Genomic DNA, 16,564 nt, shown 5'->3' on the forward strand with positions numbered 1-16,564 from the left:
TTATGAAGAAAATGAATTGCAGGTGGGAAAAGGTTTTTACATGGAGCCAAAATTATCCAAGGCCATTGTTTGGGGGCTAATGCGATTTTGATTGAAAATGTTTTCAAAAACTGTTCTGAAAAGACAGTTTTTGAAAACATTTCTTACAAAGGTTCTCAGTTGTTTTCAAGAACAAAATTCTCTAACAAATGATTTTCTCGGCTACCAAACAAACAGCTTTTGTCACACCTAAAACCACAAATTACAACCCATGCGAATTTCCGGCCCCTGTTTGGTTTGAAGGGAAAAGGATTGCTTTCCAAAAGCCTCAGATATTTTCAGGAAACTATTCTAAACAAAAAAAAAACCAGTAAGAAACAATCTTCTGATAACCAAATTCATCTTTCCCAAGGACAAATTTCTCAAAGAATCATTTTCTTTGGAGCCAAACAGATAAAAGGAAAAAATTCCTCTTCAATTCAACATCACTATTGTATGAACAAGATGGGCTACCCCAAATCATCCAAATCGTCATACATCAGTCAAATAACCACGACCGAGGCTAATTGGTGTGCATGGCTTCTTAGTAGAAGAAGAGGAATAAGCTGAATCCTTGAATGCTTCAACCAGAGCCTTGCATTTTGAACTATCGTCTTTGTTTTCTTCCAAACATCTCTTCAGAGCATCAGCATCATTCTGAGAAATTGTTTTCTCTGAACCACCACTTTGTACTTTCTCATCATCCATGCTCAAAACCCACAAAGCTGAACAGCAATTACAAGCTCAAATCTTTCAATTGCCCTGTAAAATCACACACAATTCCACTTAAGCATCGAATCAAAGCGAGAACAGTAAAACCCACCATTAGGTTCCCATAAAACTTAGTAGAAGAAAAGAATTCCTCCATTTTCTTACGTTTTCTCAGCTCCCAAACGAGCAAAAAAAAAAAAAAAAACATTTTTTTTTCCGAGGAAAATTCTACTCAACAAAGAGAATCGAAGAACATGGGAAAATCCAAGCATAAAAAGGAAAGAAATCTTTCAACTTACAGTAAAAAGATTGAGAGAGCATTGAAGTGGAATAGATTTGAAGAGTACAAGAACCCTAAATCTCAAAATCTATACATTTTTTTTTTAATAATAAAAATGAAAATCAGAGATTACTGACTTTTCTTCGCAGTCAAAGGAAACTGAAGAACCAACTAAATCTAGATAAAGTTAAAAATGACTTTTGTTGAATATAGCTATATTTCACAAATAAATATCACATAAAATTTCAAAAATAATTAAAGAAAATGATTTTTTTTCTCTAAAATATCAAAATACTTTATATCCTATTTGTGTTGGGTGGTATTGATGTCATCTTGTACTGCTTTATTATCAATATTATTATATTATATTTATGTTTATTTTTTGAAATATTGCATTTAATATGAACATTATCCATGTTTTATCATTTGCATATAAAATTATTATAAAAATAATTTTTTAATACCTTATCTTTTTAAATAATTTTTAAAAATTATTACAAGCCTCTAATTTTTTTTTTTTTTGGAATTTATATAAATGGCCATCTAATTGAATCCAAAAGAATCAAAGAAATACAAAAATGTCGGCATCATTGGTAATAAATATAAATATGTAAATATTAGAATAATACTTATTTATATAAAATAAAAATAAAAATTTGATGATTTTAATATTTTATATTATATAAAATATTTAATTTCTATATATTTATAATTAAATTATTTAAATATATGAAATATATATTTTCAAAGTTATCTAAAATATTAAATATTGTATAAAATATTTGAAATTATATCATAATATTGGCTTATTAAATGTAATAATTATCACGACCCACAAAAAAACACAAAAAAAAAAAACTTTAATAACATGTTGAAAGTTCTTTATATATAAATTTTCATCATTCACTCTTTATATATAGGTTTTGATATCATTTCGTCACAACCCCAACCTCCATATGATATTGTCCAGTTCAGGGTTGCCCTAATCAAAAAAGTTTCGATAATATGTTGTGAAAACCTTTTATAGTGACTCTTCCTCGTTCAATCCCTAAACAATAGGACATTAAGATAGTTATTTTTATTAAAGGAAAATATGATAAATATAAACATCCCAATTATAATAATTTTCATTTTCATTCCCTTTCTTAACAGTTTAGTAAATATTTCAATTAAATTTTTTATTTTGATTCTGATTCCATCAATTTCTTTTCCTTTTCATGTAGAACCTCTTTCCTCCCATTCCCTTTCCTACAAAGTTTTTACATCATGTCATAAAAATAGTATCCATTGCTACTTCCAATATTTTTCATCTTCAATGAATGATCTTATTTGCTTACACTTCAATTAGTATAAGAAAATAAGATCCAATTTCACTTTTTTATGATAGACAAGGAAATTTGTATATATGTGTCAGTTTCTCATGATCTAACTAACACAATAAGAAACACAATCTTTTATGAAATAGATGTTAACAAGAAAATGGGTGAATTCCTCGTGATCTAACTCTTTATGAAGTCAATTAAAATGGGTTACTTTCTCTTGATTTAACTTCTTTGTTGAAGTAAATTTTATGGATTTTTTTATAAACAAGATAAATCAAAGTTGTAGGATTTTTTTTTCTTTCATAAATCAGAATATATTCTTGTTAATTTAATTTTTAAAAAAAAGGCAAAAAAAAAACTAATTTGGAATTTAAGTTATTTTGGTTTATGGAAATTAGGGTTTGAGTGAATGAATATTCAAAGAAGAGCGATTTCTCATTTAGATACACTTTTAATTTTAATTTTAATTTTTAAAAATAAAAATAATTAACCAAAAAAAAAAAACCTAGGCCATTTTTATTAATTGTATTGGGGTTTTAAAATCGCAATAGGAAGAAAATATGAAGATACAAGAAGATAGCAATTTAGTGTTCATTTAAATATATTTCTTATTTTTTTGCTTTTAAAAATTGAAAATAATAGGTCTTCAGGACAATATATATATATATAAGAGGTGTTTGTTTGTGATGTCTCATATTAGATAAGAAATAAAGTTCTTGATAGTATATAAATATTAACTCTTTTTAATCTTGTAAACATATTTTAAAGTTATAAATGTCCATTTAATTCAGAACAGACAATACCTATATGGTTATATGCGAGTCATTACAAACAATAAGTTATATATAAAAATAGAGAACTCTTGTATAAAATGTAGGAATTTATCTTATATTCTTGAAAATCATTTTTGAAATATCAAATAGTAAAAATTTATCAATACCTCAATCTTTTTAAATGAATTTTATCATGATCTTCTTGTAATATAGGAGTTCTTATATTTTTCATTAGAGTTATTATTAATTTTATTTTTTGCAAATAAAAAACATTAAGTTTATCCAAATGAGCCCTTAGTTATTAATATACATGTTTTTAGTTTAAATCATTTTATATTAAGAAATATTAAACACACCCACAAAATCTCTCTTATGACCCTTAATCCTTCCCATACTCCTTCCTCCTTTTTCTTCCCCTTCTCCCCATCAAATCCTAATCTTTTTCTTTTTCTTCCCATTCACCTTCATTTTGAACTATCTTCCTTTTTCTTTATTTTCATTCCTATAAATTTCATAGGTTTTATATTAAAATTTAGATTAAAATTTGTATGGTGTGCGCAGATGAAGAAAAGAATGAAAAAAAAAAATGAGAAACATAGAAATGAAAAAATTGATGTGTCCAAAGTTCCAAGAACCAATGCCATTAAAGATTTCCAAAAATATAAACATATATCTACCAAAATGATCTTTAAGTAAATTGATATTTCCTATTTACCAATAAATTGATTGAGATGATGATCATGCTAATGTGTAATAAATCTTGCTTAATGCCCAAACATTTGGCCTCAGTCATGCTCCTATCCATTGCTTGATTGACTAATTACACAATTATAATTTTGGAAAAGTAATTAAATTTGAACTACAATTATGTAATACTTTCTTTATTTTAAATACAATATTTACATATATAGAATATTCGTCAGAAATTAATGGATACCAAATCCGAATTTTAAATCTAAGAGATTGTCAAAAGACTCCATCCTCTATATATATATATATATATATATATATATATATATAACAAAGAAAAAAATATGTAAGTACATGCAAACAAAATTTTCAGGGTGTCCATGGAGGCGAAGATCACATACTGTTACAGTCTTCTTCTTCTTCTGTTGGCCATTGTTAATGGCCATGGAGCTTGGGGTATCTCCATAGAAGAAGAAATTGAGTTGGAAAGTGAACTCAGGATTCAGGGTATCCCTGGTCTGAAAAGCATCACAGTAAACCCTAGTTTCTCTTCTCTTCTCTGATTTTTTTCTACTATATACTACTGTGTTATTGACTATGAATTAATTTTAATCTACAGACCGATTATGGAGATGTCTTTGATTGTGTGGATATCTACAGACAACCTTCTCTGAATGATCCTTTCCTTGAGAATCATAGAATTCAGGCAATGAACTCAATTCTTAGTCATTTTTCTTAAAAAGCTTGTTTCCATCATAACTTCGCTGCTAAATTATCACCTGCAGATGAGACCTTCATCATTTCCTGCACCTTCCACAGATGATTTCCCCATGATGTTCGAATATGAGGAAGTGGGATTCAGAGAAGGATGCCCACTTGGAACAGTTCCGATTCGAAGAATACCGAAGGAAGATAAGCGAAGAGCCAAAGCTTTCTTGAAGACATATTCAGAACAACTTGCTAAAGATAGTATGCAGCCTTTGGAAGAACCAGGGGCTTACTTTGTAATTCTCTTCATTAACCAGTTTATATCATATTAGATTTATATGGTTTTGGATCAATACTAACAGATTTTACTCAACCAATCAGAAAGCTGAGGTGCACACCCAAAGAAAAAGGACCTCAAAATACTATGGAGCACAGGCATTTCTCAATGTATATAACCCTAAATTGACTACAGACCAGCAGTTCAGTAGAATTATGATGAAGCTCCGGTATGGCCCTGAGGATAGTTCTACTTCTTTAGAAGTAGGGTGGGCAGTAAGTATATGTATATTTAATCTCAATTTCATTCTCAATTCTTCCAAGTTTTAATTGGGATATGCTCAAAACTCTATTGAATTAATTAATCTCAGGTGTTTCCTGCCTTATACAATGACTCCTTCACCAGACTTCATACATTTTGGAGTGTAAGTTTCACAAGCTTTTGCATTTTTCATAGAAATATTTGTACCAAAAATAATCCTTGTTTTTTAAGTTGTAAATATAATCTTATTTGAAGGTCAATTTTGTCCAAAAAAATAAGTCAATGTTGTTTTTTCCCATGAGAGATTATTTTATCCTTTCTGATCAAATAACCTTTTTTTACAGGTGGACTATCATAATAGGAGTTGCATGGATGCTCTGTGCATGGGTTTTGTACAAGTGAGTTCGAAGATTCCTCTTGGTATGAAGATTTCTCACATCTCTACCTACCTTGGCAAGCAATATGATCTGAAGCTTACCGTTTTCAAGGTTGGTGCAAAACAATTATCTTGATTCATATAGTAATTAACTCGAGATTAGCATAATCCATTTTTATCCATCATTTACTAAAGATAATGATGGAAACTTAGATTTTGTTTGATAGTGATTCTAGTAATTATTTTTTATCTTTTTAGTGCTTAAAAATAACTCTTTTTATAAAATATTTCTAGTACTAAAAACCTTTTTTTAGAATCATTACCAAACCGATTCTTATTCAATTTGATTTATTATAGGTTATTTCACTAAATGTATGTAGCAGTGTTATAATTCTTATTTTTTCTAAAATGATAGGATCCAAAATCTGGTCATTGGTGGCTACTCTACGGTCGGAACAGCGAGCCGGTGGGGTATTGGCCGGAGGATTTGTTGGGGGATTTCACAAGCCATATAACAGAGGGAAAATGGGGAGGAGATGTTTATGGTCTATTTGCACCTCTTCCACCCATGGGAAGTGGCCATAAGTTTGAAGAATCCAGGAGAGGAGGTTACAGGTCTGCATGCTACATCAGAGGGATTAAGGTCCAAGAACAATTGGGAGGCAAGTTCTTGGATGTTGATGAAGTAGAGATAGAAGAAAGGGAGGACATCCCCATGTGCTACACTGTGGAGGATCAAGGGATGTCTAGTAGCTGGGGTTATACAATTTATGTTGGGGGATCTGGTGGACTATGTTATTGGTAATTATTCTATGTTTTTTTTTTTTTTTTTAATGTAATACCCCAATCCTATAATAATGATAACAACAACAATAATAATTTCGGTTTTTCTAAATGACCCTAAATGAAATACTTGTGTCTTTAGTAGGAGCAAATTCATATTATCTTCTTTTTTCCCAAGTCTTTTTCCCAAAAACTTAGGGGAAAATACTAAGGAAATAAAATAAAAAGAAAAAGTGAAAAGAAATTATTTTTGTGTGTTATTTCAAATTTATTTAATTTAACTATAAAGATTAAATAATTTGAAAATATAAGTTTTAAATTAATTTTAATTATTTTTATTTTTATTTTTTTTATGGTATAACCAAATATATATTAGGATTTTGATTAATTTTTTCTACTTGTATAATGCACTCTCAATGTTCTATTTCTCAAATAAAAGAGATTATAAAAATAAAATAAAATATAGCATCTTTCCACCAAAACAGGAGGTACAAGTATTTTATGCATATTTCTAAACCTAATAATTGCCCACTAATTAATTTATTGGTAATTTTAACTAGAATCTATAGGGGTGATTTTATTTTACAAAAATTTGTTTATTATATAAGAATAAAAAGTATGTCAGATAGTGATATTAGAAAATATTTATAGTTTTAATAACACTTAAAAAAAATTATCTTTCAAGTATTAAAAATATTATAAATACTTTTTAAAATTGTTGTCAAACTTACTATAAAGCTCAAAAATTTCCTAGTGAATTTTTAAGGAAATTAAAAATTTTATCTTTCAAATATTAAAAATATTAGAAATACTTTTTAAATGGTTGTCAAACTTACTATAAAGCTCAAAAATTTCCTAGTGAATCTTTAAGGAAGTTAAGACATCAAACATCTATACTCCTTCGAATGTTAGCTGTAATCTATTTTTTTATAAATAATATTGTAATGTATGATTAAATTGTTGCAATAATAAATATGTCATGTAATAAATAGTAAAATGCATTTAGTAAAGTGAGAGAGAAATTAATAAATACTAAGGTTTTATAGAAACTAATTTCAAATATTGCACAATAAGTCAACTATATTTGTTTTATTATTGTAATGCTAACTCATAAAAAAAGTGGGAGAAAGGAAATAAAAGGAAAAATGAAATGAAGAAAAAAAAAAGATTTAAAATTAATAAATTATCTTTATATATTATTTTAAACTTATTTCACTTATTTTTATAAAAAAATTATAATTTTTTAACTAATTTTAATTATATATTATTTTCTTTTGTATTTTTTTATATAAAAATGTAAAAATGTATTTTTCATGTTGAAACCAAATAGGGAAAAATCATATTCGGCGTCTTTTTCTTTCTTTAACATTTTCCATGAACCAAATATAATTTAAGAGATAGTGGAAAAAAATACATAGAAAGGAAAAGTGAAATGAAATAAAAATAGAAAATGAATTCAAAGTCAATAAATTATTTTATATGCTTTTTAAAATTTATTTCACTTATTTTCCTCCACAGTATAAAAATTAAATAATTTAAAAATATATAATTGATTTTCTTTAATATTTTCCACGATGAAAACAAACATAAAAAATATTATTTTTCTTATCATTTTTTTTCTTTTCTTATCACTTTCCAAAACTGAGATTGTCTAATAGTATGCAATTGTATATTTCAAAAATAGAATCGAAAAAGTAATTGAATGATAAAATAACTATTTTCAATTTTGGCACTTGGTTATCATATATCTTATTCATCTTATATCTTAATGTCTATATCTGATAATGAAAAATGAAAATGAAAGGAAAAAAGAAAAAAAAAGGTAAATGGTAATTAAAAAAATTTTCATTTAGTGGAGGAGTAATTAATACTCACTACTTTTAATTAATTGCAATTATAGTATGTTTTGATTTTACCTAATTAGAAAGAAACTCAAATTTAAGGCATTGTATCCTCGAAAAGAAAAAAAAAATCTGATGGATTTGCACAATAATTTCTATCTATAGCAAAAAGAAAAGAAAAAGAAAGTCAAAGATTTAATTTGTAGTGCCTATAAATAGATGCAAACCCAAGAAAAATTTCACAAGCATATGAGTGTGGTAGCCATGGAAGCTAAGAAGGTTATATACCGTTACAGTGTGCTTCTTCTTCTGGCCATTGTTAATGGCCATGGAGCTTGGGCTACACCAAGAGGAGAAGACATTGGGTGGGAAAGCCAACTCAGTATTGTGAGTAATCCTACTTTCTCTTCCCTCGTCTTCTTTTTGCTTATGCTTGCACAGAAGATAGAAAAAAAAATTAAGAAAAATAATTATCTTATGTTTAATTCTATTATGAAAAATTCAAAATGAAAATAAAGGGTTTATTTAGTAACTATTTTAAAAAATAATATTTGAAAATTATTTGAAACCTGAAATATATTTAACATGTTTTTTTATTTTTCTAAACATGTTTTATAAATAATTTTTATATTTAATATTTTATTTTTAATTATTTTATATATTTATATAATTATTTTTTAAAACGATACTTAGAAAACAAATAAAAATAACTAAAAATGTTTTCTGAAAACACCATTTTTTTTGTTTTAAAAAAAAAATATAAAAAAAACAGTTTTTAATTATTAAATGTGTTTTTGTTATTTTTTTGTTTTAAAGAACAAAAAATCATTTTCCAAAACGATTGTGAAACAAACCCTAAATATCTTAAATTTATTATTTTTTTTTTTTTCTTTTACTTTTCTCCTCAATTTCCTAAATACATCTAGCTTTCCCTAATCAAACATAATGACTGAATCTTACAGGAGCATGATGGCGATATCTATGACTGTGTGGATATCAACAAGCAACCAACTCTGGGCCACTCTCTTTTTAAGAACCATAAAGTTCAGGTAATGGATTAGTTAATTCTTAGTTATTTTTCTCATAATTAAAAAGATTTTTTATAATCAATTTCCTAATCATCATGCATGCATGCAGATGAAACCAACTGGGTCATTTCCAAAATCCACCATAGATGATTCATCAATTACATCTGATGATCAGACTGTGGAAATAGGACTTGGAGAAGGGTGCCCACTTGGAACAGTTCCAATTCAAAGAACACGAAAGGAAGATCTCAAGGGAGCCAAAGAAGCTTTCTTCAAATCATATTCTGAACAACCAGATGCCAAAATTGGATTCGGTTATTTTGTAATTCTCTTCTTCATTAACCATTTTTATGTCATGCATCAACGTTAAAACTATATTTGGTTCTCGGAAAATACTAAGAAAAATCATTTTCTTGATATCAAACATAACCTAAGCAATAAGTCTGTGAGTGATGATCAGAGGGCTGAGGAGCAGACCACACTGAAACCAAGCTCAAAATACTATGGAGCACAGGCATATCTGAATGTATATAATCCTGCAATGATTGGACCTGATCCACAAAGCAATGTGATCATCAAGCTCTTCTTTGGCCCCGAAGATTACTGTTGTACTACTTTAGCAGCAGGATGGGCAGTAAGTATTGTCATTATTCTCAATTCTTCGAAGTTTTAACATTTATATATCTTCTCAAAACTGGTTGAATTCTCAGATATTTCCGGGTATATACAAGGACAACAGCACCAGACTTCATACATTTTGGAGTGTAAGTTTCAAAACGCTTTGCATTTTTTATAGAAATATTTGTGCCTAAATCATAAATAATTCCCAATTTTAAAAAAAAAAAAAAAATCTCATTTGATGGAAATGATTAAATAATGCCCATGTTTTAAAAAATGAAAATTATACGTATAGCCCTCATTTTTATATTTTTTTTAAGATTATTTTTACCTATAATATATTATACTTCATATTTTTAAAAAGCATATAATTCTGACCATATTTTTCTTTTTATATTAGACTGCATTTGAGCAAAAGTTATGCTATAACATCCGGTGCCCTGGTTTTGTACAAACGAGCCGGAAGATTGCTCTAGGTATGAAGATTCGCAACGTCTCCAAGTATCATGGAAAGCAATATGATATCAAGCTTACCATTTATAAGGTTTGTAAAAATAATCTTCTCAAATTTTCATAGAGATTACATAACATTTTAGTAATTCCAGACAATTAAGCCTATTTAATTATTTCATCCTTAAGCATCATTTATGTTAACCCAATCACAATCAAGCAAAAGTTAAAGAAATAATCTACATTACTTCTACTTCTACTATGACAAAAGATTTTTTTTTTTTTTTTATGTAATAAAAACCCAATATCAATAATTTTGATTTCACATGTCTACAATTCTTCAATATTTTGTTCATTCGTAAGTGTGAAGAAAACATTCATAAACTTCTCTACCATAATTCTTAGCCAATAACTCTTATTTGGGTTTAATAGTACATACTAATAGGAAACTATTATACTTGTTCAATTTATCTCTCTCAACTTAGATGTTTGAGGCAGCTTGGAAGAAGATCGATTCTTTTAAATTAAAATTAGTAACTGAAGTTACATAAATTAGAGTCGAAAAAAAAGATAGGTTAAATTTGAAAAAGATTTTATTAGGATAACTATGTTAAATTTATTTTGTTTTTGTATCATACAAAAAACAAATACTCAAGTGTGTGGAACAAACCAATAGAGACGTAGATGAAAGGTTAGATAGTGAAGGCTTTGTTACTTTTCTTGATTGCTCCCACACATAATTTTTGTCCTTAAAATGAAACATAAATCATAAGTGGGCCAAAATATAAGAGGAGTAAACTTGTCGCTCAATGTATAAGTTGAATGGCAAACAACTTGATCCCATGAGCTCAACAGGAAGTTCAATACCCGACATTCCTTGGATAATGTAACAAGATTGATTAGGTTTGTCGATCCAACAATTTGTTATTCTAATTCTTTTTTTTTAATAAGTAAAGATAAATTCATTTATAAAGAAACGTCAGAAAAGCGATTCAAGGTATACAAACCTATGCAAGGTATACAAATCTATATACCCACCACCAGAAAGGCTATTCTAATTCTTGTACTTGTGTGATGATAGGATTCTAAAAAGGGCCATTGGTGGCTACTTCATGGAAGAAACGATGAGCCGATAGGGTACTGGCCTAAGGGTTTGTTGAGAAATTTCACGAGCCATGCAACCACAGCAGTATGGGGAGGAACAGCTGTTGGGGAAGATCCTTTTCCGCCAATGGGAAGCGGCCATAAGTTCACAAAATCGCCGCAAGGAGGCTACGGGTCAGCATGCTATATTAGAGGGATGAAGGTTGTAGAAAAATTGGGAGGGAATTTCACTGATGTTAATGATCGCATGCTTACAAAATTTGAGAACCGTCCCATCTGCTACAATGTGGGGGGTCAGGGCTTCTCTAAAGAGTGGGGTTATGGAATTTTTGTTGGTGGGGCTGGTGGACTTTGTGGATACAGCGGATTATAATTATTTTGTGTGTTCATTTCGATACCGTAGAATTCTCCATATATCATTTTATGATATGAATAATAATAATGTTTGTGTACATGATGTTTTTATAATTTTTCTATCTTCCTCTTTAATCACTTCTGTTTCTGTACTCAATAATCAAATTCCTAAAACTAAACCACCCATCCATTGACTTAGATAGTCTAATTTTTTTTTTAAATAATAGTAATTTTTGGAAGAGGTTGGACTGGTTTGATTAATTATGTTTATGTTGTGACATAAACAAATAATAAAGGGTGTTCACAAATTGATAAACATAATAATTATGTGCATTAAAAATGTAGTGATTTTTTTTTTTTAGGATAATAGAATGATAAAGCATATGTGAATAAAGTTTATTTAAAAAAAAAAAAAAAAGATTTTATGTCATTTTTTTAGATGTTCTTAATAGTTGAATTTTATATTTGTTTTATTAAATGAAATTTGAAATGCTAAATGTACATTTATATTGAATCAATATCATGATTATATTTCTATAAATGTTAATATTAAAGATAAAAAGAAAAATGGAATATATATTCAATTTATATTTCTATAAATGTAACTCTATTATAAGTGGATAAATATTTTTATAATCAATTTATCCCGTGCTAGAATTAAGCTTGTTGTTAATATGTGCATTTCCCTCTCCAACAATTGTATGAATTACTCAAACAATCCCCTCATTCCCTGATGGTGGAAAAATAGGAATTTGTTTGGTTGTACGATTTAAAAATAGTTTTTTATTTTTAAAAAACAGAAAATTATTTTTAAAATTTTTAAATATTGTTTGGTTGTTGTTCTTAAAAAAACAATTTTTAAAAATAAAATAAAATATAAAACAATTTTTAAAGAGTTAGAAATTATTTTCATCAATTTTAAAAATAAAAGGAAAATATAAACCTATTTACCCATGTTTTTTTAAAAAAACAAGTTTCAAAAAGCATGACTATTTGGGACTTAGATTGTTACTATTTAGGGATTTTGAAGAAAAAAAATGCAACAATTTAAAACAAAAAAAAAGGGTGTGAAGTCATGGATATCCCTTTTGTGGTCTCCTAAAATGAAAATATTCTAAGTGTGCAGCCTTTTTAAAGGTCCTATCAACCAATATTCAAGTGGCCCTTGTGGCTCTTTTTTCCTTCTATTTACTTTAAATCATTCTACAATTATTTTTAAAAACAATAAATAAAAAATGAGTGAAGAAAACTTAAAATAATTAAAATATATTCTTAGAAAACACCTTATTTTTTAAATGAATTTTAAAAAATTATTTTTGTTAAATAAATCTAAAAACATTTTTTTATTTTAAAAAAACAAAAATTTATTTTTAAATATAATTCACAAACAAGTTTGTAATGTTTTCTAGAATAAAAGTATATTTGGAGAAGATTCTTAGAAAAAATTATTGGGAAAAGCTCTTAATATTTTCTAAAATAAAGCATGTTTGGCTATGTGATTTAAAAATGGTTTTTTATTTTTATTAATAAAAAATTGTTTTTAAAAATTTTTAATATTATTTGACTATTATTATTTAGAAACAATTTTAAAAATAAAGTGAAATAGAGAATAATATTTTAAAAATAAGTAGAAGTTGTTTTAACAAGTTTTTAATAACAAAAGGAAAACATGAATCCATGTGATCATGTTTTTTTGAACTTGTTTTTAAAAACAAGTATTAAAAAATATGGTCGAACAGATCCAATTTATTTAAAAACTTAGACCCTATTTAAAATGTTCACAAATAGACTTTTGTTATAGACAACATCAAAGAACGATTTTTAAAAATTATTTTCAAAAATTATTTTTAAAAACAATTAGTAAACAGAATTTTAGAATATTTTCAACCTTTTTTATGTTTTCAAATATTTATAAGTATTTTATTTTAAATCATTCCCCATATTTATACAATTATATTTTAAAATCATTTTTAAAAATAATTAAAAATATATTCTTTAAAAATACTCTATTCTTGTGAAAATTTCCAAAAACCCGAACCATCAACAACCATATTTTCTGTTTCCTTTTTCTTCTCATAAACGAAAAATTTTCCTTCACATCCCAATCCAAACATATAATAGAATTTTTCTTTTTCTTTTGTCAGCTATTCCATCCCAAATATTCAAAATTATTGGGAGAAGTTAACAAATTGAAATTTCATAATTATCCTTATTTTGAATAAAAATACATTCAATTTCCTAAAACTATGGTTTCAAAATCAAAATAAAGAAATAAAGGAGATTTGAAGTAAAATTTCATCAATATTTTAATGGAGATTTATTCAAAGTAATATTTTTGGATAAGAAGAAATCAAAATTTTAAAAAAAAATCATAATTATCCTTATTTTGAATTTCAATACTTTCAATATAAAATTCAAGCTTATATTCTCCCTACCATTCATTTTAATCCTGGGTTTTGTGTTCCTTCTTTCTTTCTTTTTCCATATATCAGAAATGGTCTTGTTCCTTAGCCAGCCTGAACTCTGCGAGGGTGTTTTTCAGGGAATGTTGCAGGGGATATTAGAAAAAAGAAAGGCAAAGAGACCATACAAACCGTATGGATCTGAATGGAAACGCATCAAAATTTTGGCATGTAGGAATTGTAGAACCCCCTTCTCCTCTACTTTGACTCACCTCATAGAGGAGGTAATGTCTCTACATTCTTTTACTTTCTTGGTATTTATTTTTTCTGCCATTTATGATTTATTTTATTATATTTTTAGGTGAATCGCCTCGATGGGAAACCCTACCCAAATTTTTATCATGTTAAAGAAGGGTAAGTTGTTTTTTTTTTTTTTTCTTCATTTTTAATTTAGGCTCTGTTTAATTTTCATAAAAATAAATTAAAATATATTTAAAATTAAAAAATTATTTTTGTACACTTGTTAAAACCAAAAAAAAATGAGTTTTTTTAAAAAAAAAAAAATCTTTATTTTAATACCTTACATAAAACACCAAACATAAAAAAAGATTTTTTGAAAAAAAAAAAATTGAATATTATAAGATTTTTTTCTCTATTTTTCTTAAGGGTGTGTTTGGTTCTAGAAAATATTAATAAGTGAAAAAAAAGAATATACATTTTAAAATTATTTTATGTTTATGTAATAAAAGAAAATAAGTGAAATTAGTTTGAAAAAGAATATAAAAATAACTTGTTGATTTTAGAATTTTTTTTTAACCTTATTTTATTTTTCTCTATTTTTTCTTATATTTTCCTTCAATTTTTTCAAAAATCAAACATAATTTAATCCATGTTATATTTTCTTTTGGGGAGAATTGAGATAACATTTTTCTCACTATTTTATTTAATTTGTTATATATATATATATATATATAGGGCAAATTTGGAGATCCAAAGGCCTAGAAGTTTTCATACTGCCCATCTCTCCAATGGAAAATCAATACTGTTATTGAGAGTGCTCTGCATTTCATGTCGTGTGTTAGCTGGCTTCCAAGTGGTATATATGTTTCTTTTTGTTATATTTCAGCGTTTGGTTCTCGAAAGTTTAAAAGCAAATATTAGTAACTGAAAATTGGGAGAAAAAGTAAAAAATTAAAAATCAAAAATCAAAAATAAATTTAATAAATTATTTTTATATATTATTTAAATTTTTTATAGATTTAATTCTTCTATATATGAATTAAATAATTTAAAAATATATAATTTTTTTAATAATTTTAATTATACTTAATTTTTTTTTACATTTTATATAATAAAATCAAACACAATAAAATTGTTTTTCTTAATATTTTTTTATTTCTTTGATACTTTTTGAGAACCAAACCTAATCTTCGTTTTTAGTAATACTTTAAATTTCAAGCAAATAATTTCTTTTATTATTTTTAAAATTCCTTTTAGTGCTATCTGGACGAGAATAATGAAGGTCGAGGCTTAAACTTCGATGTTAATGCTAATGGTCGAGGTCGAGGTCGAGGCTTAAACCTCGATGTTGGACACTACATTCTGGATGCTACGTAAGTTATTTGGAGTGAGTTTGATAATTATTTTTTTGGGATAGTTTTAATAAAAACGGCTTTTTGAAAAATAATCACTTTAAATATTTTTTTTATGAAATATTATAATTGATTTTTTAATTTTTTTTTAGAAGGGAATCCTAAATTTTGTCTAACTTCTAATTTCTTTTTCAAAAACTATTTTTAGACTTAAAAAGTATTTTTTAAAAATATTTTCAAACCAACTCTTATATATGCTATTCTCATTTTACTCTGCATTGTTTGAAAGTGTATTTATTTGAATGTTTGTTTTTTTAATATATAACTTTTGTGAAATTTTATCATACTTTATTTTTTGTGAAATTTTTTATTTAAATAATATTGTTTTTAAAAATAGTTTTTTAAATATATTTACAAAAATAAAACCCTTCAAATATTAAAATCCTCTCTTCAAAATAGGATTTTTTTTTTTTTCAAAAAAACGATTTTATCATTTAAAAAAAAAAAAAAAAACTTTCTCTAAGCCCTTTTGCATCTTACAATATATTTCTATTATATTTAATAACGATGGTGTTCTTGATTTCAGATTGTTCGATTCCATTCCGTGAGTACGTGAAGCAATTAGGGAAGAAGTAGTGGAATTCCTTCAATAAATTTTATTTTGTTTTTGGACTCTTTCTTGATGTGGGAATGGAATTTACTGAAGCATAAATAAATAATCAAATGAGGTCCAGTGAATGGATTTTATCGCCTCTTCCATTCATTCCAATTTTGCATTTCTCATCTTTTATTTCATTTTTTTATTATTCTTAAATTTTGCATGCAACAAATGAGTAATAGAAGAAGTGATGCTGTATATGTAACATTGGGCATGAATATAATTTTAAAAGAAATTATTGAATTATTAATCTTTTAGAATGCATTTGATAATAATTTTGAAAAGTAATTTTAATATTTTTAAAACTTGAAATATCAA

General features: G+C 26.5%; 3 protein-coding genes and 1 long non-coding RNA gene across 4 annotated transcripts; 3 read left to right on the top strand and 1 right to left on the bottom strand.

The window, feature by feature from the left end:
• Positions 1 to 350: 350 nt before the first annotated feature.
• Positions 351 to 1,190, bottom strand: LOC117931657. The gene is made up of 2 exons (XR_004654078.1): positions 1,029 to 1,190; positions 351 to 780 (listed from the first exon to the last, which is right to left on the bottom strand). It is a non-coding gene; the product is annotated as an uncharacterized LOC117931657 (long non-coding RNA).
• Positions 1,191 to 4,174: 2,984 nt separating this feature from the next.
• LOC117932581 lies at positions 4,175 to 6,221 on the top strand. The gene is made up of 7 exons (XM_034853858.1): positions 4,175 to 4,327; positions 4,414 to 4,500; positions 4,580 to 4,798; positions 4,884 to 5,054; positions 5,150 to 5,203; positions 5,385 to 5,528; positions 5,832 to 6,221. The coding sequence occupies exons 1-7, from the start codon at positions 4,175 to 4,177 to the stop codon at positions 6,219 to 6,221; spliced, it is 1,218 nt and encodes a 405-aa protein (XP_034709749.1).
• A 2,083-nt stretch (positions 6,222 to 8,304) lies between these two features.
• Positions 8,305 to 11,613, top strand: LOC117932583. Its single transcript, XM_034853859.1, has 7 exons — positions 8,305 to 8,427; positions 9,003 to 9,089; positions 9,178 to 9,390; positions 9,529 to 9,702; positions 9,779 to 9,832; positions 10,087 to 10,230; positions 11,218 to 11,613. The coding sequence occupies exons 1-7, from the start codon at positions 8,305 to 8,307 to the stop codon at positions 11,611 to 11,613; spliced, it is 1,191 nt and encodes a 396-aa protein (XP_034709750.1).
• A 2,447-nt stretch (positions 11,614 to 14,060) lies between these two features.
• On the top strand, positions 14,061 to 16,341 carry LOC117931566. Its single transcript, XM_034852543.1, has 5 exons — positions 14,061 to 14,280; positions 14,358 to 14,410; positions 14,972 to 15,092; positions 15,494 to 15,609; positions 16,175 to 16,341. Exons 1-5 carry the CDS (start codon positions 14,089 to 14,091, stop codon positions 16,194 to 16,196), a joined length of 504 nt encoding a protein of 167 aa, XP_034708434.1. The 5' UTR covers positions 14,061 to 14,088; the 3' UTR covers positions 16,197 to 16,341.
• The last annotated feature ends 223 nt before the right edge of the window (positions 16,342 to 16,564 follow it).

This window comes from Vitis riparia, chromosome 15 (assembly GCF_004353265.1).
Source record: "Vitis riparia cultivar Riparia Gloire de Montpellier isolate 1030 chromosome 15, EGFV_Vit.rip_1.0, whole genome shotgun sequence".
Lineage (NCBI taxonomy): Eukaryota > Viridiplantae > Streptophyta > Magnoliopsida > Vitales > Vitaceae > Vitis > Vitis riparia.